Source organism: Eurosta solidaginis, chromosome 1 (assembly GCF_040869045.1).
Source record: "Eurosta solidaginis isolate ZX-2024a chromosome 1, ASM4086904v1, whole genome shotgun sequence".
Lineage (NCBI taxonomy): Eukaryota > Metazoa > Arthropoda > Insecta > Diptera > Tephritidae > Eurosta > Eurosta solidaginis.
In genome coordinates, this window is record NC_090319.1 from 386,002,372 (window position 1) to 386,027,316 (window position 24,945).

General features: G+C 35.6%; 1 protein-coding gene across 3 annotated transcripts in view; it reads left to right on the forward strand.

Moving 5' to 3' along the window:
• Positions 1–24,945, forward strand: part of mbc (myoblast city) — a 95,308-nt gene that overhangs the window by 42,883 nt on the left and 27,480 nt on the right. For all 3 annotated transcript variants that reach the window (XM_067763354.1, XM_067763352.1, XM_067763353.1), the window contains 2 exons: positions 13,876–13,987; positions 22,898–23,054. In XM_067763354.1, coding sequence (XP_067619455.1) covers positions 13,876–13,987; positions 22,898–23,054 — 269 coding nt within the window. The remainder of the gene's footprint in view (positions 1–13,875; positions 13,988–22,897; positions 23,055–24,945) is intronic.

Below are 24,945 nucleotides of genomic sequence, written 5' to 3' on the forward strand. Positions count from 1 at the left end.
AAATTTTTTGAACAATCAAAAACGTTTTGAAATTTTTTGAAAAGTAAATCTTAAAACTTTCAAATCATACTTAGCTATGCCTGTAAATTAACTTCTCACAAAGTTAAAAAAAAAAAATAGAATCGCGCTAATTTACCAACGAGAACATTTATGCCGAGCTTCTCTTCCAAATAGTAAAGTTGGGTATAAAGAGGCCCATGAACTAACCTCTAAATTTTTGAACAAAAAAGCTAAAAACTTAAACCTGACTCCAAAAGCACCAAAATAGCTACACTGTATTCCGGATTTGGGAAAATGAGAAGAAACAAATGCATACCAATACAAAAACTATACCTTTTCGACCGAGAGCGGTAGCAACGGTTATTTCAAATGGGATCTGGAATACGTTATTTTAATTCCGTTTTTTTTTCTTGGTTCTTTGACTGTCTCTTCCGGTGATCTTTGAATGTCTCTTCTCAGGCGCTATTTATTCGCAGTACAAATCACAGGATCATTGAATCATACTGTCGCAGCTTATTATTACAGTTAAGAAAGCTGTGGTTGAGTCTGTGATTTTCATCATTAGTAGGTGTGCCTGCGAGCAAGACGAGGATAACGTTAAATTCAGTCCGTCATGGCGATTTCTGCCAAGCTGTTGTTGCGATTCATGTGACGTTTTTGTCGCTGTGACAAAACCACAAGTTCATGAGTATTTGCCAACTTAATAGTTGATATTCTTTCAAAGTTTGACTTTGATTAATACAAATATATGGGCCTAGGCTTTTGCGAATCCAAGTTCTTATGGCAGTAAGGTATGAGGGGAGGGATGGCCTAGAAGGTTCAATGATCAATCGCTCTCGAGATGGTTGGGCTTGTACCTTGATGGTGTTTGATACCAGAACGTAACGGATCTATGCCCGACAAAGGACCATCAACATCGATAGCACTCTTTATCGCTTCAACAACAACAACAACAACTAAAGGGAGTCGTATACAAAATTTCACGGCCAATATCTATTGACTCGCTTTTCACTGCAATTATTTACATATTTACGAACCACACCCTATTATTGCCGCTTAATGTTAGAGATTCCATTGCCACGAGTGTGTCATTTAGTGTTGATTGGCAATTTAAAGCCGGTATTTCTACGTTGCTTTTTTTCCCTTCAAAACTCCCGCAACTTAAAGAAAGAGTGCAATGTTCATTGCATCTGTTGTTGCTTTTGTTGTAAATACTACAATTGGGCTTTAGAGTTGTGCGTTATTTTGTGATCGTCGCATATTTTAATATGCATTCATTTTTACTTTTGTGTATCTATAAATAGGCCGAAAAGGGCGCAAAATGGCCCTGAAATGGTGCGGTGTAAGTCTCGAAATGATATGCAGGTAGTCCCAGAATGGTCGAGATGTTATTTCTATACGATCCCGAGATGATCCTTAAAATATATATTTAAATAATACCGAAATGACCGAGAGATAGTCCTTAAATGATCAAAAAGCAACTCCGAAATCCGGCGAAAGTCCCGAAATGATATCAGATATTATTCTGAATGGTCCAGAAATTATCTTGGAATGGTTCGGCAATTATCAGAAAAAAACTAGATGACCTCGAAGTGATCCCCACATACTGTCTTATAGATCCCAAAATGATCACGAAATGATCGAGAGATAGCCCCTTAATGATGGGACAACAATTTCAAAGTAATACCAATTTCACACAGAGGGTTAATGAAATAATTAGTCAAGTTTTCTACAATAAAGCCTTTATTGAACTCAAATATCCATACAAAATACCAATTCTTAATTATCTCATTGAATAGCTAATGGCGTCTAACATTTAATATGTTTTGCTTGATGGGTCGAATTTTATTGTCAATATAATAAATGGCAATCAAAAATAAAGTATTTTCAACAATTTACAAAAAATATAAAGTCCTAAAAAATTAATATTGCAATAGTTTTTTTGGGGTTGCTAATAGATGTTCGCTTAATGAAGCAAGTGCCCTCGTGTAAAAGGAAAACATAATTATTTCATTAAACAAAAGTGTGATTCCATTATGTTTCCGTGTGAAATTGTTATAATCCTCCATAATCTCTAAGTGAACCAAAAAAATACTGAATTGTTTGTTCCGGAACGATGCGAAACAAAACATACTCCCGTAATGGTTTTCGAGTGAAAAACGCAATCCAGAAACATAATCCTTAAATTATACTGTTATAGAGATAGTCCTCAAATGTTATGGAAATAATCACGAATTGATCCCGATAGCAATCCCAAAACTTGGGACCAGTTATTTCCAAATTTACTCTAAAATAATTTCGACATGATCCGGAAATAGTGGCGAAACTAGTACCGAATGAGTCCAAAGGGCCCACCAAATCATTTTAAAATAATCTCGAAAACATAACTCCTAAAAGATCTAGAAAGAGTTGCGTAATGATTTTGAAAGCGTCACGAAGTAATTCCAAAGAGGTCAACAATAAACCCTACATGATCAAAAATGCAAATAAAACCTTAAGGTCTCTCAGTTAGAGGAAGTTGACGATGCTCCTTTCTCAGCAATCGCATATATAAATCATTGTCCTAGGTCGAATGTCTTCTGAGTTATCACGTTAAAAAAAAAAAAACAGTCTCTTTTGTTGAGAGGGCGGTTCACCCAACTAAATTTTCAGCATACAATTCGTACACAAAAAATTTTTGCGTCGTCTACTATGGTGAACTACTAGCTTTTTTTATCATGCTTGTGAACTTCGTTAGCTCCAAAGAAGTAGCCGGGTGTTGTTGTTGTTGTAGCAGTGAGAAGTAGCCGGTCGTTTTGTTTGTTGATTATATGTGCATCAGTCAATCAACGCCTACACCAGGAGAATTGTTTTTTTTTTTTTTTATTAAAATTAGTTGGAATGGAATTTGTCTGCGAATGTGATTTGAAGAATGAGAATCCATACATACAAATATATGGTTGCAGAAAAGGGAACGCGAATTTAAATTATTATCTTTCATGTACACAGAGCAGTTCGAAGTGGTTCGAAAAACCGTTTAATCTTGGTTCTATCTAGTTTCAAGTCATATCGTTCTTTCTTACTTCATTACAAGAAAAATTAGAGAGCATAGATTATTTTTCACTTGTCTAAAGTATTGAAATTATTATTAAAAGTAAAAAAGGTATGCCATCCCAGTAAAATGCTGAATTGCAAAAGTCGTAGGTATATTACTACGTGCCTTTTAAGCAAAAATTATTTGAATTTCCCCTACTTTTCTGCATTGTTCGATTTCCGGGTCAAATATAAATAAAACTAGTAAGGACGGCTAAGTTCGGGTGTAACCGAACATTGCATACTCAGCTGAGAGCTTTGGAGACAAAATAAGGGAAAATCACCATGTAGGAAAATGAACCTAGGGTAAACCTGGAATGTGTTTGTATGACATAATTATCAAATGGAAGATGTTAATGAGTATTTTAAAAGGGAGTGGTCCTTAGTTCTATAGGTGGACGCCTTTTCGAGATATCGCCATAAAGGTGGACAAGGGGTGACTGTAGAATGTGCTTGTACGATATGGGTATCAAATTAAAGGTATTAATGAGGGTTTTAAAAGGGAGTGTTGTAGTTGTATATGTGAAGGCGTTTTCGAGATATCGATCAAAATGGGGACCAGGGTGACCCAGCTGTCGGGTACCGCTAATTTATTTATATATGTAATACCACGAACAGTATTCCTACCAAGATTCCAAGGGCTTTTTTTATTTCGCCCTGCACAACTTTTTTATTTTCTTCTACTTAATATGGTAGGTGTCACACCCATTTTACAAAGTTTTTTCTAAAGTTATATTTTGCGTCAATAAACGAATCCAATTACCATGTTTCATCCCTTTTTATTTAGCTTGACTTGACAGGCTGGTTGGTTGGCTGGCACGAATTTTGTAATTGAAATTTAAGTAACTTCCCGATAAGCCACAAGCTTGAAACTTGGAATATAGTTCAGAATCCGCTGACAATGCAATAATAAGAAAAAAGCCGTCGCTAGGTGGCGCAAGAATCGAGATATTCACAAAAATCGTATTTGTGGGCCGATTTGGCTCATATTTGGAACACATATACATACAAGAATAGAAAGCGACCTATTAATAAAATCGCCGCTAGGTGGCGCAAGGATTGAGATATTCACAAAAATCATATTTGTGGTCCGAGTTGGCTCATATTTGGAACACATAATTCATACAAGAATAGAAAGCGACCTATGAAAAAACTCGCCGCTAGGTGGCGCAAGGATCGAGATATTCACAAAAATCGTATTTGTGGTCCGATTTTACTCAAATTTGGAACACATAATACATATAGGAATAGAAAGCGACCTATGATGTCCGATTTGTCTCATATTTGGAACAAGTCCGGTAGAAGTGACATCAAAATATTTTGGAGGAGGGAGAAGCATACGTGGCGCAGAGTCGAGTAAAGTCCTTGCAAGGATTATGTATTGAGAACTTAGATTGTAACAAATTGTCAGGAAAGAGTCCTTGTAATAATGAGTCACTAAACGAACTAAATAGAATGATAAATAATAGGCAATTAAATAAAGGCTAAAAACTTGAAAATAAAATATGTAATAATACATGTAAGAAATTTTTTCAATAAAACCGTTTAACTTAAAAATTTTTTTTAGATTATTTTATTCCATATTTGGTATAGAATTATGGCATTTTTTACATTTTTCGTAATTTTCGATATCGAAAAAGTGGGCGTGGTCGTAGTCGGGTTTCGACAAATTTTTATACCAAGATATAGTGAGTTCAGATAAGTACGTGAACTAAGTTTAGTAAAGATATATCGATTTTTGCCCAAGTTATCGTGTTAACGGCCGAGCGGAAGGACAGACGGACGACTGTGTATAAAAACTGGGCGTGGCTTCAACCGATTTCGCCCATTTTCACAGAATACAGTTATCGTCATATAATCTATGCCCCTACCAAATTTCTCAAGGATTGGTAAATTTTTGTTCGACTTATGGCATTAAAAGTATTCTAGACGAATTAAATGAAAATGGGCGAAGCCACGCCCATTTTGAAATTTTCTTTTATTTTTGTATTTTGTTGCACCATTTCATTACTGGAGTTGAATGTTGACATAATTTACATATATACTGTAAAGATATTCAATTTTTTGTTAAAATTTGACTTAATATTTTTTTTTTTTTAAGTAGGCGTGTTCGTCAACCGAATTTACTAATTTTTATTTAGCACACATATATTAATAGGAGTAACGTTCCTGCCAAATTTCATTACGATATCCTCAACGACTGCCAAATTACAGCTTGCAAAACTTTTAAATTACCTTCTTTTAAAAGTGGGCGGTGCCACACCCTTTGTCCAAAATTTTACTAATTTTCTATTCTGCGTCATAAGTTCAACCCACCTACCAAGTTTCATCGCTTTATCCGTCTTTGGTAATGAATTATCGCACTTTTTCGGTTTTTCGAAATTTTCGATATCGAAAAAGTGGGCGTGGGTTTAGTCCAATCTCGTTCATTTTAAATAGGGATCTGAGATGAGTGCCCAGGAACCTGCATACCAAATTTCATCAAGATACCTCAAAATTTACTCAAGTTATCGTGTTAACTTAACGGACAGACGGACGGACATGGCTCAAGGAAATTTTTTTTCGATACTGATGATTTTGATATATGGAAGTCTATATCTATCTCGATTCCTTTATACCTGTACAACCAATCGTTATCCAATCAAAGTTAATATACTCTGTGTGCAAAGCACGCTGAGTATAAAAATATATACACCCTTGTATAGGTGCAAAATTTTTTTTATGAATGAATAATATATTTGTAGTTTATACACATACGCACATACATATGTACATATGTACATATGAATAGGAATAGTATTTTATTATTTTTACGGGATAACTAATTGGCGAATTTATTGTGATCTAAATACATAACAACATTTCATCACTTTGCAAGTTCATTGATATTTCAATACCCCATTACATCCTCTTGTGGACGTAGGAAATGGTAAACTGCATTTGTTTCTGCGCCTTTGCAATAAGAGTGTAAGTGAACATAACAACAAAACTGACCAAAACCCAATATGCTCTTAAGAAACCGTTCAACATTATATTCTAAGCTGCCTGAAAACTTCCCTTCATCGGTATAGTAGATATGGAACTCATGCAGGGACTTATAAAACAAACTTAATTATCTCTTTGTATTTGTCCAAGCGTATATCGACTTAAGCTGTTATTGCATACGAGAACAGATACATCCCAACAAACATAAACAATGTTTCTGCAATTTTGCAAAAAATTTTGCATGACTTAATCAGATTTACGGCCATTTTCACTCTTGGCGCCGTTGCGAGAATCTCTTTTTTTTCGAACTGTAAATATGATGGTGGCTGGCGGGGTAAGGATGTAGTGTGCTGCCCTACCATACAAAATCCTAGGTTCAAATCATGGTTAAAAGACTTTTGGCTTCATTTCAAATTTGAAAGAAGAAAAGCTCTGTACATTCGGGTTTAGAGTTATCGGAAACATACGACAGACCATCTGCCGAGAATGTTCTTTTGTCGTCTTTCTGTGCAGCCTCTAGAGAAGGAGAACAATTGCCTTTTATTTCCAGTTCCCTCCTTACTTGTGTGATATCCCGAGAACTGCTGGGTCGGAAAAAAAAGACGCAATACAACTTATTTCACGTCTCAGAGTCACGGCTTTATTTTTGTTTGTATGGACGAAAGTTAACCGATATCGCGCCATCGATTTTTCGATAGGATTTGGGCTCAGAAAAAAAAAGTTCCACTACGCATACTAGAGGTATACGCCGCCGCCGCCGCTGATTTTGGTCGTTTTTCGCACGCCGCCGCCGAATGTCAAAAATGTCTGCGCGGCGGCGACGGCGGCGGCGTCCGGCGCGATACTATATTTCCACTCGTTTAAGACTGTTTAGGCCATTTATTGTTCATGTCGAAAATTGGTCGGATATGGTCGAAAGTGGTATCAACGGATGCGCATCACTGCCAGTTATGTGAAATTTTACTCTTTCTAACTGTTCAAAAGTTATTTAAAAAAACTTTGCATAATTCTCTAAGTTATTAAAACAAAACACTAAAAGAAAAGTTATATAATAAATTTATATGCTAACTTTGCATATTTTTTTCAAAAAATTAATAATGAAGAATGAATTCAATTAAAATGACCCAAGGGGAACATGCAAAATACCCAAAAAAGGTGCCGATTTTTAACAAAATTGTATATTGCGATTGGCTGAAAGAATAAGCCAAATCAGTGATGCAAAATCCTTTAGTAGGTTCTAGGGGTATAAACACTTCTTTGAAATGATTCTTACCTCATGCTTAAGTTGAGTGAGGATATATGTACGTATGAGAAGGGTTTGAAAAATCACTTGGGCTTACATTCAAACATCTGTTGTTTATTTGCGAAACTATATAATAGCGTCTGAAATGTTAATTTTGATTTTCACACTTCATCCTTCAACACCCAAGTCTCCCGGTTTGACATTTCCTAAAGTTGGCGGCCCTATCCAAAACTAGTCCCTTGGAGTGAATCACATTGATTATAGCCTATCAACCAAGTTTAAATATCACCTTCACGTTACGGCTCCTTTTACTACTGTGAATACGTAGGCACATATATTTATTTACCAGGTGAGGCTTTGTCTTTCGCAAGAACACGCAAAGCAAAAGCTTTCCCAAGACAGTCGAACTAATGACCGTGTGTGCTACTACCCTAACGTAGTGGACAGTCTGAAAACTGAAGCTACGCGGTCATCTATAATGAGCTCTTATATCGTAAGGCCGGAACACAGCAGTTAACATCTTTTAACATAAAATCGATCGGCTTCCATTCTAAAATATCGTTTTGATTTAACGAAGACTATTGAAATCAATGTTGTGAACACACACGTCTACAAACTTTGGTCTACATTTTAAAAATTTTATCCAGTGTCCTAGTAAAATTTTAATTATATAGATGCGCCGAGGATTATACGATTTTCACGATGAGTTACGCATTGACATCCACTTAGAGTGCTTATGATTTCGAAGGCGGCATCCTTGGCCGAATAGTGACTCCCTAACGTTTCAAGGGGTTTCTCTGGTGTAGCTCAGCAGCATAGCGCGACAAAAGCATCCGTTGGAAAGTCTTCGGATCTACACCTAGAGCTTCTAGGAAAGTGACGTCGATGAAGGTATGACTTCGAAGTCGCAGTCCTATAGCTTCTGTGCTGGCATATGGTGTGAGGGTCAGGAGGCGTGGTAGCTACTGTTGGTCGGGATTGCTACTGTTCGCACATCGGGGATTCTAGCTCTTAAAAACAGCCGAAAAACTCGAGGCGCCCTGTGCCACGAGAGTCATGAGTATTAATAGACCATTAAAAGCAACCGTAAGCCGCCTTTGTGCATGACCGCCAAGGAGCCATAAATGATTTAAACAAATTGTGTTCGCGACGATTATTAGGAGTTAACCCCAGGTGAAACTACGCTTTGCACGAGATATACAGACACGAGATATGTGACCATTTTATGTATCTATATTTCTTTTCAGCAGACGCAGCAGTACCTATTCCAAAGACCGGGGTAACGTTCGAAGCCTCTCTGGAGTAAGCGAACGAGGGACAGTCCCTCCACTCCGCCGCCGCCGGTATATAATAGAGCCTACGCCGTCGCCGCCGATAAAGTGATCGGCGTAAACCTCTAACGCATACCCAAAAAAATTATTTTCGAGCCTGCGAAAAAAAATGGGGAAAGGGTCAATTTTTCAACCAAAACACTCCCCAAAACCCAAAAAAAAAATATATACGTTGGCGATAACAGTTTTTGAAAAAAAAAAAAATATTTTTTGGGGTCTGGGGAGTGTTTTGGTCGAAAAATTGATCCTTTCGCCATTTTTTTTGCGGGCTCGAAAATTATTTTTTTGGCTATGCGTAGTGGAACTTTTTTCCCTAAGCTCAAATCCTATCGAAAAATCGATGGTGCGATATTGGTTAATAAATCGACCCAGTCTAATATGTATATTAGGGTGGGTCGATTTGTATGGACGAAAGTTAACCGATATTTGGGCTCAGGAAAAAAAAGTTCCACTACGCATACCTAAAAAAATAATTTTCGAGCCTGCGAAATTTAATTTTTTTTTTACTTTTTTTCCGACTGATTTTTAAGGTTTTTTTCATGACCTACTAAAAAATATTTTTTTTTTTTCAAAAAACTGTTATCGCCAACGTTTTTAGCGAACATTTTTGGGTCGGAAGGGTATACATGAAAATTTTTTTAGTTGGTCATGAAAAAAACCTTAAATATCAAAGTCGAAAAAAGTCAAAAAAATTAAATTTCGCAGGCTCGAAAATTATTTTTTTGGGTATGCGTAGTGAAACTTTTTTTCTGAACACAAATCCTATCGAAAAATCAATGGCGCGATATCGGTTAAAAAATCGACCCAGTCTATATATACATTGTATATAAATGTGGAATTTAACAAATCTTTAAAATTTTGGTAATTTTTCATGGAAATTCACATATATCTAGTGGGACGGGAAAATAACCTCATGACACCATATTGTTTAGCGAGCTCAAAAACATATGATCGGTTATCATGATAAGGAATCGAAATAGATAATCGCTCCATGATAGTTTTGCATCACATTTCAGGAGGAGTCTGTGACAGCTCAACGAACGTTTTAAGTCAAGAGTACTAAAAATTAGGAATCTTTTTTTTAATACTCAAAATGGGCATACAGTAAACCAAGGGGGCGCAAGGGATTTCACTCACTGATCCAAACGACAACAACGTCAGCAAAAAGTACAACAACTTCCTTCCTGGACCGACAACAAACAATTCAACCAAAATCGGTTTCATGCTGAAATCTGAAACAACAAAGCTAACCAGTAAAATTCAAGACTACACTGCGAAAGCAACAAGAACAAGCAACGAAACACAATTAACCAGCAGGCCGACCATCAGTGAATTAATGTTGATGGATGTTCGCGTCGTTCGTTTGTTCGTGTCGTGTGCCGGCAACAGCGCAATTGAAAATTCGAATTCATTCCATTTGAAGTTCAAAGCATGCTTTGATTTTTTTGTGTGCTTTTTTGTTGTTGTTGTTGGGAGCCAGTAGGAGCCAAAGTGATATTTTTGGCAGCAGCCCTTGAGAGTTTTTTTTCCCATTGTTTATTGGGATATATATGTATGCTCACGTAATTTGCATGCTCCAATTTCAAATCACCATCAACATACGCACCCTACTGTGCATTTATTGAAATTTATTTCGTTGCTAGCAAAACATACATTTTTATTAGTAAATCTATTAATTTCACCCCACAACACAATTTTCAAATTTTTCATACACATCAAGCAAAAGGTAACGAAGGTACAAAAACATTTTATTTTTCGCACTGGTTTCGTTCTTTCCTCGTTGGCGTTTCAAACCAAGTCTTTTTCATTGGTCGCAATATTTTTGTTGTTAAAAGCGTAAGCCCTCACCTAAGTGTGCTAAGCTTTTTTAAGCGCGGACGCTACCGTATTTTAACCATCTTGCGCTATTAGAGTGTGTAAAAAAGTTGAATTTGGTTGCGTAAAAGTTACTTCTAGATATTTTTAGAAGCAAAAGAAATAAAATAATAGACAAAATTACTGGACGTACTTCAAACTCAGAAGCAGAGGATATCTGTGATTGTACAATTCTGGACTTGTAATTGGCAACTCCGAACCGCATTTGAAAGCAACAAAATGCGTAATGCGGTTAGCATTAATAAAGCATTCTCGGAATATTTTTATGTTTATTTGTTTTAATGGTGTGTTCAACTTATACTTAATATTTAAGAATTCGTGAGCTTAACACCGGATTATAATAATTGAATATTTAAAAGAAAGACACATTCACTGGCATATTGCGATGGTTCCATTTCGAAAACCGCCACGTAAGTATACATTGAACACACCATTAAAACAAACAAACATAAATATGTAAAGCTAAGCCCGAGTTTACAAAAAAAAGCTTCTTCTTATTCGCGAAAAAGGAACTTTACAATATCCAATCTACATAACACACAAATCAATATAGAAACAGAATGTAACAATTGTGTTGTTAGTTTAAAAATGAGATAAACTGAAATAAGCAAGAAAACAAATACAACAGGATAGCCTAGTGGTTAAAGCTACTGCAGTTTCACCGTGTGATTCGCGGTTCCAATCTCTGTGAAACCTTTGACAACATTACAAAGTTGCCTGATGATGATTACGTGGCGCTTTTCGAAATGGTACCATCGCTATATGCCAGTAAATGTTTCTTTCTTTCTTTCTTTCGTTTCTCTTAAACAAACATAATAATTGAATATTCAATTATTATAAGCCGGTGTTAAGCTCATGAATTCTTAAATATGACGAATATTTTTAGATAAATATGGGACTTAAGAAATCCAATGGAATTAAATTTTGAATTCTTTAGAAATTGGTTAAGTACCACTCACACTTTTATATAAAAGGCGCTTCGGGAGCCATAACTCGAAGAAGAATTGACGTTTCATAACAAAAATTTTTATAAGATCGCGAGTTTGAATCGAGCTCAAGGCCTAACAATAATTATTTTATCATTATTATTGTTATAATATATTTTTTCTTAATTGAAAAAATTTTTAATTAGAATAGAAGAAAGAAAAAATTTAGACAACTGCCAAAGCTCGTTGTATAGATCCATTTCGGAAACTGCTAAATTCCTTCATCGGCAACGTTTAGGCGCCGCTGCTATAACCATTCAGCCACCACATCGGTTTTTTGTTTGTCTTCATTATTCCTACTTCAATTCTGGTTCTTGCCAATTGATATTCACAGCACTGCGACATCTGTTACAGAATAGTTGTGAAAATTGGACTTTGTTTATGGCGATGATGCCATAGTGTCATATTTCATTGACATTTTTCCCCGTGCTCTGGGATGTATTAACTCACTTAACTCGATTCAAACTCGCGATCTTACAAATCAGTAGGCCGATATAACAACAAAAATTGTTAATACATCCCAGAGCACGGGGAAAAAATGTCAATTAAATATGACACTATGGCATCATCGCCATAAACAAAGTCCAATTTTCACAACTATTCTGTAACAGATGTCACAGTGCTGTGAATATCAATTGGCAAGAACCAGAATTGAAGTAGGAATAATGAAGACAAACAAAAAACCGATGTGGTGGCTGAATGGTTATAGCAGCGGCGCCTAAACGTTGCCGATGAAGGAATTTAGCAGTTTCCGAAATGGATCTATACAACGAGCTTTGGCAGTTGTCTAAATTTTTTCTTTCTTCTATTCTAATTAAAAATTTTTGCAATTAAGAAAAAATATATTATAACAATAATAATCATAAAATAATTATTGTTAGGCCTTGAGCTCGATTCAAACTCGCGATCTTACAAATCAGTAGGCCGATATAACAACACAAATTGTTAATACATCCCAGAGCACGGGGAAAAAATGTCAATGAAATATGACACTATGGCATCATCGCTATAAACAAAGTCCAATTTTCACAACTATTCTGTAACAGATGTCGCAGTGCTGTGAATATCAATTGGCAAGAACCAGAATTGAAGTAGGAATAATGAAGACAAACAAAAAACCGATGTAGTGGCTGAATGGTTATAGCAGCGGCGCCTAAACGTTGCCGATGAAGGAATTTAGCAGTTTCCGAAATGGATCTGTACAACGAGCTTTGGCAGTTGTCTAAATTTTTTCTTTCTTCTATTCTAATTAAAATTTTTTTCAATTAAGAAAAAATATATTATAACAATAATAATGATAAAATAATTATTGTTAGGCCTTGAGCTCGATTCAAACTCGCGATCTTACAAATCAGTAGGCCGATATAACAACAAAAATTAAAATTTTTTATAGATATTTCCCTTATGTTGGGTGGCCGCCACCCCAATTGAGTGAAAATATCTTACTTGAACACTTTTGCAGATAGTTTTTATGCCACTTTGTCGTTGGTTTCTAATCAGTAAAAGAATCGCTGCGTGGCAACGCTTTACATATTTACTTCCGGATAAGGCAAACATCGCCGCTGACAATTCCTCCGGGGATTCGTATACATGCATACCGAGATTTTAACGTCATGTCATTGTTAAGCATGCAGTGACTACATAACTCCACCTTGATATCTTACATGCCACCAATACAGCTGTGGTTGTCCAGAACACCGAGGCACACAGCAAGGATATCAATAGCGGCCTGAATGTCCGGTGACCTTCGCTTAAAATATGCTACAATAGTCGGACATTTCATATGTTGCTATAACAAAAAAAAAATTTCATTACAAAACTTTTATACCACAAATATTAATACCACTTATGTCGAGATAACATTTATAAATTTTGCAAACTTAATATTTTCGAACCACTCTAACGCCTACATACATACATATATTTATAAGTACATATGTGTGTACATACATAGGTACAAGTGGTTAGTGATATGTAAATACTTATTATAATTTGGTTTTAATCTAGATTTGTATGTTGATTATCATGAAATCTGTTTCATTCAGCTCAATCAGAATAAAGCATTTCTTTGCGATTATTTAGTTGCGACGTGTCAGTAAAACGCATAGGTTGTTTTTTTTTGCGTTTTTGTTCACACAATTCTTTTTTTATGTTTATGTTTGTATGTTTTATATTCTACTTTTTTTGTTTAAACGGATCTTAATTAAATAAATACAGCGAATTCATATAATTACACTAAATTCAATAAAGAAACAAAACCGACTTTTTTTTGTTAACAGTGAAATACAATCAATGTCTTATGTGAATTCATAAAATTTAGTATATTCGTGTAAAAAAATTGATTGTGCTGCAAAAAACTAATTGACGCTTTTTATCTTTGCAGCGAAGTGCAATTTCGATCAGGAAAATAAGCCTCATCGTTTAAATCTGGATGTAGGAGATTCAGTTGTAATACTGAAGGAGACAACACACTGGTATTATGGCTATAAACAAAGGTGAGTTTGGTTTTATTATAATTTGAAAGTAAAAAATATGAGCTATTAGCAGACTCGTCAAACGTTGTTCCAGCCGAACTTTGGTTTATCTGCTAAATTTTAAAAGATGTTAGATCTGTCTTTTCTGTTTTGGCGGGTAATCCGACGTCAGATAGGCAGTCGCGTACAGATTCCAACTCAAAAATGGCAGCAAAAATTATTCACATTTTATCAGTTTACTCTCCTTTTATTTATTTTGGTTTATTAAAAAAAACTTCAATTATGTTTCTAAAACTGTGCACACCAATTTATAAACGTTTTCAAAAAAGTTCAAAAATGAAGTGTTAAAAAACTCGATGAAACTTTTTAATATTTTATTTATAAATTTCAGAATTTTCAGTTTCAGTCTAACGAAGATTACTTACTTAATTGGCGCTTAACCGTTTAAACGGTTATGGCCTTCCAACAAGGCGCGCCAGTCGTTTCTTCGCTGGGTTAACTTGCGCCAAGCGTCACACCAAGGGAATTTAAATCGTTTTCCACCTGGTCCTTCCAGCGGTGTAGGGGCCGCCCTCTTCCTTTGCTTCCATAGGCGGGTTCCGATAAAAATACTTTTCTCATCTTTCATTCGCATAACATGGCCTAGCCAGCGTAGCTGTTACCTTTTAATTCGCTGGACTTTGTTTATGTCTGCGTAAAGCTCGTACAGCGTACTCGCAGACGCCAAGGCGGAGCGGTTCGTAAATCTTTCGATGTAAAGTATTGACTTCCATATAAAGGAACATCTGTGCTGCTGGAATAAAAACACAACGTGATTAAAAATCAATCGGAATTTTGAGAGATTTTTAATTGCACTTTGTTAGGTTTTGATTGAGCATACTCAAAAAAATTCTGAAAACTCAAAATAAAAAATTATAAATTTTTATGCAGATTTTTAAAAACTTTTTGCCTTTTTCGAAAACCTTTTTGAAATTGGTTTGCATAGTTTTTGTTATACGAATTATTGTAGCTCTTTCCTAAATTAACGAAAATAAATAAAAGAATACGATTAATAGTAAAAGTGGTTAACAATTTTTACTGCTGTTTTCATGCTCCTGATCCATAAAAGAGCTATTTGTTGGCGGGCATTTTCCACAAACCACAGCAGGACTTATCAACTGTCTAAATGGTTTTATCTGTCTGAAAATTTCTTTCGTTTCTTTATTCAAAAAAATTGTTTTCAGTTATAAAAATTATCAAATCAATAATGTTTACAATAAAATACATTTGAGCTGAATTCGAACCCAGAATCTCGAAAAAAATAAACAAAAATAAAAATAAAAAATCGAAAATAATGTTATAAAAAATACACAAAAAAAAAAATCTAACAAACATTAAAAAATAGTAATATACATTAGAAGAGAAAATAATAAATAATAAAAAAAAAAAATACCGAAAAGGGACAATAAAAAATATAAAAAAAAGTTAAAAACAAAAAAACGAGAAAAAAAAATATATTGAAAAAACAAAATTAAATGCAAAATAAAAGAAACCAAACTCAAATAAGGAAATAATAATAAAAAATAATAACAACATAGTAATAAAAACATAAAAAAAAACGAAATAAGAAGAAATAAAGAAATGAAATATAAAAAAATAATAATAAAAGGTAATAATAGAAAAGATAGTAATAATAATAACAAAATTAAAAAAAAAAAGTTATAATATAAAATAAAAATGGTTGGTGGGTTAGTTGGTTGGAGAGGCCAGTCCCAATTGCCTCCAATTAACGCTCATACGCCGTTTTGATACCACAAACTCGTGAGTTAACCAAAGAAAGAGTGTTATAAGAAGGCTAATAAATATTTTCACGCGCCTCAGGGAAAGCGCGTCCCCCTATGTCCATCCCGTGGAGTTTATAAATTTGAGAAGCTCTCCCGGCCTAACATCCTTGAGTTCTGGGAGTCTTTCGAAAAAGGGCTTTCCAAGAAACTTTATTCTGCTTCGACAGTGTGCTGGGCATTCGCACAGCAGATGCTCAACCGTTTCCTCCGCCTCCGGACGCTTGCAGCTGCGACAGGAGTTATTGTGTTCCAGTCCCATCCGTGCCGCATGTATCCCAATTGTGCAATGCCCCGTGAGCACCGCAACTACTCTGGATGTATCCCTTCTGTTTATCTTAAGGACAGCTACATATCGTTTTTCGTTATATAGTGGCCACAAGCTCTTGGAAACTCCACAGGTCCGCAACCGATTCCACCTATTGTTGGCCTCACTCAACCAATGCTGGGAGATGCGACCCTTGATGAGTCCCAGGAGTGCAAGGACCTCCTTCGCTCCTGAGACATCAAGAGCCGCTCCACGCCGTGCCAGCTCATCCACCATCTCGTTACCCTGTATGTTTCGATGCCCCAGCACCCATACCAGGGTAACGATCTGCCGGCTCGCCAGAATCATGGCACTCTCCCTACACTGCCCAACCAGGTCTGATGATATCGTCTCTGACCCGAGGGCCCCAAAAGCCGCCTGGCTATCGCAGAAAATGGCTACCCTGTTACCGTGATCATTGATATCCATTAACGCGTTACGCGCCTCTTGGATAGCGAAAGTCTCAGCTTGAAACACGCTTGCCGAGTCGGACGTGGGCGGGACAGTCGCATATACTCCCGCTCCCACTCCGCAAGCCATTTTAGATCCGTCCGTGAAAACCGAGGTGTCGAATCTCTGAGTGATCCCCCGATCCTTCCAATCTTTCCTTGTGGGGAAGTAGTAGTTTGTGTCGAAGACTTTGCTTGGACATATGTAGTCCATTTTTGACAAGATGCCGGAGTCGTTAATATTGAGCAGGATACGGCCGTGCCCGTATGTACGCTCCCTCCAAAGGCCCAACTCCCGAAGCCTTGGGGCCCCTTGAGATGCCGTTTCCCTGATAAAGAGATCCACCGGTGGAAAATAAAAATAATAATAGAAAAAAATTTAAATAATAATCTAAAATAAAAAAAAGTTAAAATGAAAATAAACTGTAATAAAAAAATTTTTATTGAGAAAAACTTTTTGTTTTCGTACACCTAGCGAGGACAAATCGATCACCGTGGATCGGTCATATCGCCTCAAGAAATATTTACATAAGAATCATCATTAACCCGAGAAAAAAACTATTCAGATACCCTTCTTCAAATACAATACCACAAATTCTGTTCATGTGAGCTCTATTCTATATGCAACCCCTACAGCCGGCCCCGTATTCGTGTGCACTCTGCAAGCAATGTTGTTTGCGGATTATCGATCAGTGTTGCAAACATGTTTTTCAAATTTGTCCCTTTTGGGATAATTGTTTATGGTGGCTTTATTTATGTATGTATGCATATTTATCTCCATTTAGATTGCATGACTATTTCTCAACACTTCAAGTACAGTTTTCTGTGCTCATTGTTTTCTTTATCAATTCTTGTAGAATTAAATAAAAACAAACAAACTTCATAGCATAAATGTGAGTTTGTTATGTCTGCTATCTACAGTTTCCTTCTTTGCATTTTTTTGTTTCTATTTTGTTTTATCTGCACAATAACAGTAGCTATAACTGTTGAGCTAAATTGACCCTTCCCTCCATGCGATAAGTTCAAGGCTTGATAAACTCTGTTGTGTCTGGTACTCTGTGGCTTTAAAGTGTGAATCCAAATAAACAATACCTCATGATCAAATTCGCGCTTGTATTTTCATATTCTTTTCTTCTATCTTGAAACGATTCCCACTATAAGGTTGATGCAAACAATCAAACGTACATATGTACACAAGTACACCATATTAACCTCTTTCATACATTATCTGACCCATGATGATCTATGTAACACCGTTGAGGCGCTTCAAAGTAAATACAACACATTGACGAAACAGAAGCAGCATGCACGTACTTGTCGATGTCGGAAGCCACAACAGCATAATTTAATAAAAGTGAAAAATAAATAACAATAAAAAAAAAACGTTCATAAATAATAAACAAAATTGACAGCGTGTCGAATGGGTCAAACAGATAAATTAGACTAAGTAAATAGCAAATAATATCGTAGAAATTGATTGAACGTATCTAGCAGAGTTGCGAACCAGTTTTTGAACGGAACTGGGGTTGTGCTGAACCGTTGTTTGCTTTTGACAGTTTTTTTTTTTATATACATAGAGCTTGCGATTTCTTCTCTAACACAAGCGCGGATTTTAAAGCTCTACATATACTGCCAATGCAGCGACTAAATTTAATGTATTGTAATTGAGTACTTTGAGAATCGTTAATTTCGCGAAAAGTCGAGTCCTTGATTTCTCGAGTTTCAAATACTAGATTGGACTTGGTTGAGAGGGCATGCAATTGAGCTTTCCTTTTTGTGCATTCGTGCGATCAGATATATCCTAATTCGTCTTCCATATATCATTTGCTATCACATATGAACCAAAGTAGGAGCGAAAAATCCACCTTCCCTACCTCTGGCGTCTACTTGTTTAGTTTGAGAAGGAACCTCGTGCATTCTTGTCCAAACATTACAAAACACCTTGAAACCTCAGAATAATCCCGGCTGGCACAGAAGTTCGTTGCCCTAATATTTCTATCTTTCTCATGAGACTATCACGTGGTGGTCGTACGGAGCTTTCCGTCTAGTTTATCTACATTTCGGAACCATTTCCTGTAATCTCCTCGCAAAATCCATTTCCTGCAATATTGTCGCATCCGAGGACATAAAGAAGGTTGAAAAAGGAATGCGCTTAGAACGGCAACGTTGTACCTTCACACATATAACTTTACATTGGTCTCTAAGAAGAGTGTACTGTGCTGCTGCAAGCTAGCTGCTCCATCTATTGCATAGTAATCCGTCTGGAAGGCACTGCAAGAGTCTGGAAGTCGGTAACACTGACCTACAGATGCTAGAGTACAGCCCCACACAGTTTCAGTATGATTTTTTGAGTAATTTTTTTTTTTAGTTCAGTTTTGTCACCGTTTAATTGTCCCTTTGCCGTGTCATCTAATATGGTCGACTGATTCTTAAATGTTTGACTCTTTCAGCATTTGCTGTTAAAATTTGCACGAATACAGAGGCATCAAATGATAGATGTCGTTTAACCTTGTTTTCGGTGCACTCCAAATCGCGCCTATCACCAGACTAGAGCGCCACATGTCAATTGAATGTATTGTACCTACCATAGAGAATATGCAGCAGCAGACCCCAGGTCTAACCAAAGCTCCTTTTTGCAGGCATAATTCACTGATAGAACTGTTTTCGATCTCTGCTTAACATTCCTTTTCAACTTCAATAAACACGAAAAATTATGCCAAGTTAGTTGGTTTCAGAAGAGATATTTATCGCTATGGCGCTCAGTGTCGGAAAATTGAAGGAGCCAACTTCTGTTTTTGTTGTGAGCATCACTGAAGTATAATAATAAATAAAATGTTTGGATGCTTGAAACCGCTACTGTCTATATCTATATACATCTATAAAAATCAAATTCTGTGTGTGCGCTCGCTATGGAAACGTATTTCCCACACTTCATCACCAAATTCTGGCTATAGATTCCTTCGATCAACACGAAGGTTTTAGGCTAAAAATAATTTCGATATATAAAAGGGGCATGACACCTCCGTACAATTGGAATTTTTGATACTGCATAACTCTGAAGGTATACATGCCAGAACATTTAAATTCAGTAAGGAGTTATATGAGGTCAATCCCTAACACCACCAAGAAAATGTGGAATTGGGAAAAAGGGGGCGTGGCACCTCCCATACAATTGGAATATATCATACTGCATATCTCTGGATGTAGTAATGGTAGGATAATGAAAATTGGTATGAGTTAAGTCCCAACACCTCCAGTAAAATGTAAAATTGGGAAAAAAGGGGCGTGGCACCCTTCCTACAGATGGGATTTTTCAGAACTATGGCGGCCGTACAAACTTAGGTTATTTTAACACCTAAAGTTTGACTGCATTGTTGAGTTTGGCTGTTATTCCTTTTGGACGTTTAGTAATCTACCGCCGTTAAATAAATTTGTTAGCTTCAGTCTATCTACATATTCTATAAAAATCAAATTCTGTGTGTGTGTTCCCTATGGAAACGTATTTCCCACACTTCACTCATCACCAAATTTTGTCTGTAGGTTCCTTTGATCAAGACGAAGGTTTTTAATATATCAGAATTAAGAATTTTAAATTAAAATGGCTTTTTTTTGGCTCTATTAACGAGCAATCTTAGCTCCCAAAAATTATCATGTTAACAAAATCAATGATCGCATTCAAAACCAAATTCCTGGTGAAATGATGATATATAAATCGATCGACACAGTTACAGATGAAGACCAAATTGTGAATTATCCAATTGAATTTCTAAACTCTATAGAACCACCTAGAATACCTGCGCATATATTAACTTTGAAAATTGGCTCACCAATCATGCTTCTTCGGAATTTAGACCCACCAAAATTGTGCAATGGAACCAGACTTTGCGTTAAGAAATTAATGCCGAATGTAATCGAAGCAACAATCATCAGCGGTAAAAGCTAAGGTGAAGGTGTGCTCATACCACGGATCCCAATGATTTCTACAGATTTGCCATTCAATTTTAATCAACAAAGCACACGGACAATCGTTTACTGTTGCAGGATTAAATTTAGAGAGTCCGTGCTTTTCCCATGGCCAGCTATATGCTGCTTGCTCTAGAGTTGGAACGCCAAAAAATTTGTTTATCTTTGCACCGAACGAAAAAAGCAAAAATATTGTGTACCCACGCGCATTACAATAAGATACAATAATAAAATGTTTTAAAGAAAAATTTCACCAAATATGCGTACAAAATTCAATTCAATTTACAGAACAATAGACTAAATTATCAACAACAAAACAGAAAAAATAACGCAACATTCATTCGATCTCGGGCGTTACAAAGTACGCCGGGTAAAGCTAGTTATTTTATAAAATGTGAGAAGGTCCGATACCCCTGAAATCATTACCATTTTTTATATACATTTGTAAATTGACAAAAGTTATTGGAAAGATTGATAGTACCACACTTCTCCCCCTTTGAAATAATAACTCTAATTATAGATCGTAGAAATTTTTGAAAGGAGAGTTATTATTTTAAGAATTTATCGGAACTTTATTGGGATATCAAAGTATAGTTTAGAACATATTCAATATACAAATTTTCAAATCAAAAAAGCAAATACGGCTTGCTAGAGAAATAAAACATTAACTGTTAATCTTGCTTTGAAATTTGGCTTCATAAAAATTGGACACCCTAATCTTGATACGCACATACAGTGCTTTTTTTTTTTTTTTTGATATTTCAAACGGTTTTATGCACAGACACACTTTTACCCAGCGCCACTTAAGGCACCGCTAACGGCTTGTTTTCGCTAAGCTTCGTTTTGAAGCTAAAATAATTTTTTGGTTAATGACCGTAAGTTAAGGCGTGTTAACCCTAGAAAGGTATATGTCGCATAACGTGTATGTCGCATAAAAAGTCCTGTTACATTTTACCGTTATGCCCTATCGCTGTGAGCGCTGGGTACTGCTTGCTTTGTTTAAACAAGTGAATAATTAATCAGTTCTCAGTTCGCGGTTTGCTCTAATCGGTGTTACAAAAAAGTGTGCACGTAAATTTTACGTAGTCTTACTAATAACTGGTAAATTCTGAACGTAAGTTTGTCGTTGTCTTGCTCTTTTGAACAATCTTGACAGCGATGAAAGTTTTACTGATGACATAATTGAAAAGGAAGTAAATTTTGATAGTGACGATAGTTTGGATGATCCATACTATATATCCTACTGTCCAATGCTCATGCGCTTTCGGGAAAGAATGATCATGTTTGGAGTAGCAATCTCGTGCATCGTATTAGCGGAAAAACTATAGCTATGATTGTTGTCTATATTCGACCTGTGTGGTGAGCATCAAATTAAAATATGTCAATAATGTATGAATAATTTCTCATAAATTGTTCTATAACCTAGTTTAAGAAACCAAAAACTCTGTATTTTCATTCAATAAAACCAACACTGAAGACAAATAAGTTTTTATTAAACTATTATTTAAAATAACAACGGAAGTGGTGTAGTAAGTAAAATTTACGTATATTACCAACAACGTATGTTAAAACTGTCTTACCTTTCTAGGGTTAAAATAATGAACGATTTCTTTGCGTGAGCTTTTTGAATTTTTCCCCCCTCTGACTCCATATTTTGCGAAAGTTATTCATTGCCAAATTTCACAATAAATTTTTGTAAAATGTAGGGCAAATTGAACATTTAAAATGCTTTTGATCTCTTTTTTTGCATATAATATAGAAAAGCATCGTTAACATCTTTCTTTCTTTTTAGGAGCGATTGTGCTGTGGCGCGCATGCGCTCGAACATTCACTTGCCGATCACTTTTTTAAAGCTGTAATAATGCCATAATTCGTACATACATAAATTAGAGTGACCTTATAATCTCTCTTCACATTCTTAAATTAAGTTCCCATAGCGACTTTCTTTCCTTTTTTACTTCGATTGACCGTTTTTCGCCCCATTAACAATTTGTTCCTTATTTACATTTCAAATCAAAAATTTTCCTGCAATCGCATAGGCAGAATAAGTTTTATAATTTTTCTATCGCTTCTACAGTACTTAGTAATGGGGCAATTTCTTTATAAGTGAAACTCTTCTCATAACTCTCATAACTAGATTTCCTCTTTACTTACTAAAGCGCCCCCTTCTACCTTATGCGCGCCACACATGTGCTTGTTTCTGACAAATTTACATAAATGTGTATAAGTGTGAAATTAAAAACGTTCATAAATAGCGAAGCATGTTAACCACATGTCTGTTGCTTGCTCACCGCTCTTTTTTTATTAATTAGTACAATTTTTATTAAGGCAAACAATTTGTATAAGTTTTTGCATATTTTTTAATTCATGATTTTTTTCCCCCTTATTTCAGACATAAAGATCAGCGCGGCATATTTCCAAAATCCTACATACATCTGTGCGATTACACAATCATCAATGGCGAGTACTGCATAAAGCGTACTGACATCGTTGAGGAAATAACTAAAGTTCTCTTGGAATGGGGCTTCATATTAAAGCAATACTTTTTGGTAAGTTGCCAAGTGATTCGAGTCATCGCGAGAGCGAATTAAAATTGAATTGACCCTAGTTTGAAGAATGTCGCCAACAATAACGTAATCAACAAAATGTTTAATGATGACATTCAACTACATATGTTCATACATACGTATGGGTGTTTCCAACGTTACGGACGTTCCATCCTGAAAACTATAGAATGCATTGGATCAGAAATTTTTCTTTTGCTATGAACGACATTCTTGGACGCATATCTAACGCAATTAAAAATATTTTCCAAATGCGATACACAGCTACTTTACGGCGACCTAAAGTTGATGTTCGGACACTCTGAAAATGTTTCTCATATTTTATGTGACACTAAAATTGCTTAAAATTTAGTGAATTGGTGTATGCTGTATTATGTCAAACATTGCAATTATGTCTAGCAAAATTCTTTTTTAACTTCACCACTTAGTTCGCAGGGGATCATCAAAAGAAATAAATAGACAATATTTAAAAAAACCGTTCGAACATCCCAACAATATTGATTGCTGAGCCTCCTTGAAAAACATATTTTCTGTATGTAATATGTGTTCCAAATATGAGCCAAATCGGACCACAAATACCTACCTAGCGGAGTTTTTTCTTCTTTTTATAGCATTGTCATCGGGTTCTGAACTATATTCCAAGTTTCAAGTAAACAACGGTCGCTACACAGAGTCAAGCTAAATAAAATAGTTTAAAAACGTACGAACGCCTGCAAACATTCGCATACTGCAAAAACATCTCAATCTTCTGCTCTTACATCTGAATACGTTTTGTTTATAGATTTTCTTATTCTTTCCCTTAATATATTTGAGAATCGTGCACGATTTTTTGAAGATTGACCCCAAAAAAAGGTTTTTAAAAACTAAGTACATATGATTTTTCGATAATATCCAAGTAAATCGCCAATAAGTAAGATAAATCAATTTTTTAATAGGTCTGCCCTTGGCCTAATTTCCCGTGAAAAATATTTATAAATATTAATCTTATAAATGTAATAACTATTTTAGAGAAAAATGAAAAAATGCGACATCAGTACCGAAAAAGCGGCATATTGCCAGAAACTTTATAAAAACAAATCTACAAAACACAAAAATTAATATAGAGACAGAATGTCTCAATTGTGTTGTTAGTGTAGAAATGAGATAAACTGAATTAAGAAAGTAAACAAATACAAGCAGGATAGCCTAGTGGTTAAGGCAACTACAGTTTCACAGTGTGCTGCGCCGGTCGAATCTCGGCGGCATCTTTGATAACATTACTAACAATACGAAATTGCCTGATGATGATTACGTGGCGGGTTTCGAAATGGTACCATCGCAATATGCCAGTAAATGTTTCTTTCTTTCTTTTCAGTTTCTCTTAGAAAAACATAATAATTGAATATTCAATTATTATAAGCCGGTGTTAAGCTCATGAATTCTTAAATAATAAGTGAAAACAACTTTACTTTAATATTAACTCAGACAAAAATCTAAGTACTAAATTTAAAGCAAATCGCTCCATAAATAAGGTTTTTGGAATTTGTCGCTCCCTGGTCTATGTGCCGAAATATGTTTATTAATCTAGGCGAAAAGCTATCTAAGAATCAAGTTTATAGCAAATCGGTTTTTCAATTAGCTGGTCCCTCGACCACTTCCACGAAAAAAAGGATATAGCCAATTTTATTTATCTAAGTTTCTTCTGAACTTCTTTTATAAAAAAGTGGGCGTGGTCCTTATCCGATTTCGTTCAATTTCGGCAACAATATTTCGGCCCATCAGACGAATATTTGTACCAAAAATTGATTTTGTCAGATATTAGTCTCGACAAAAAGCTACCTAAGTGCAAAGTCCAAAACAAATCGGTCTAAATAAAATTTTTTGTAATGGGTCGGTT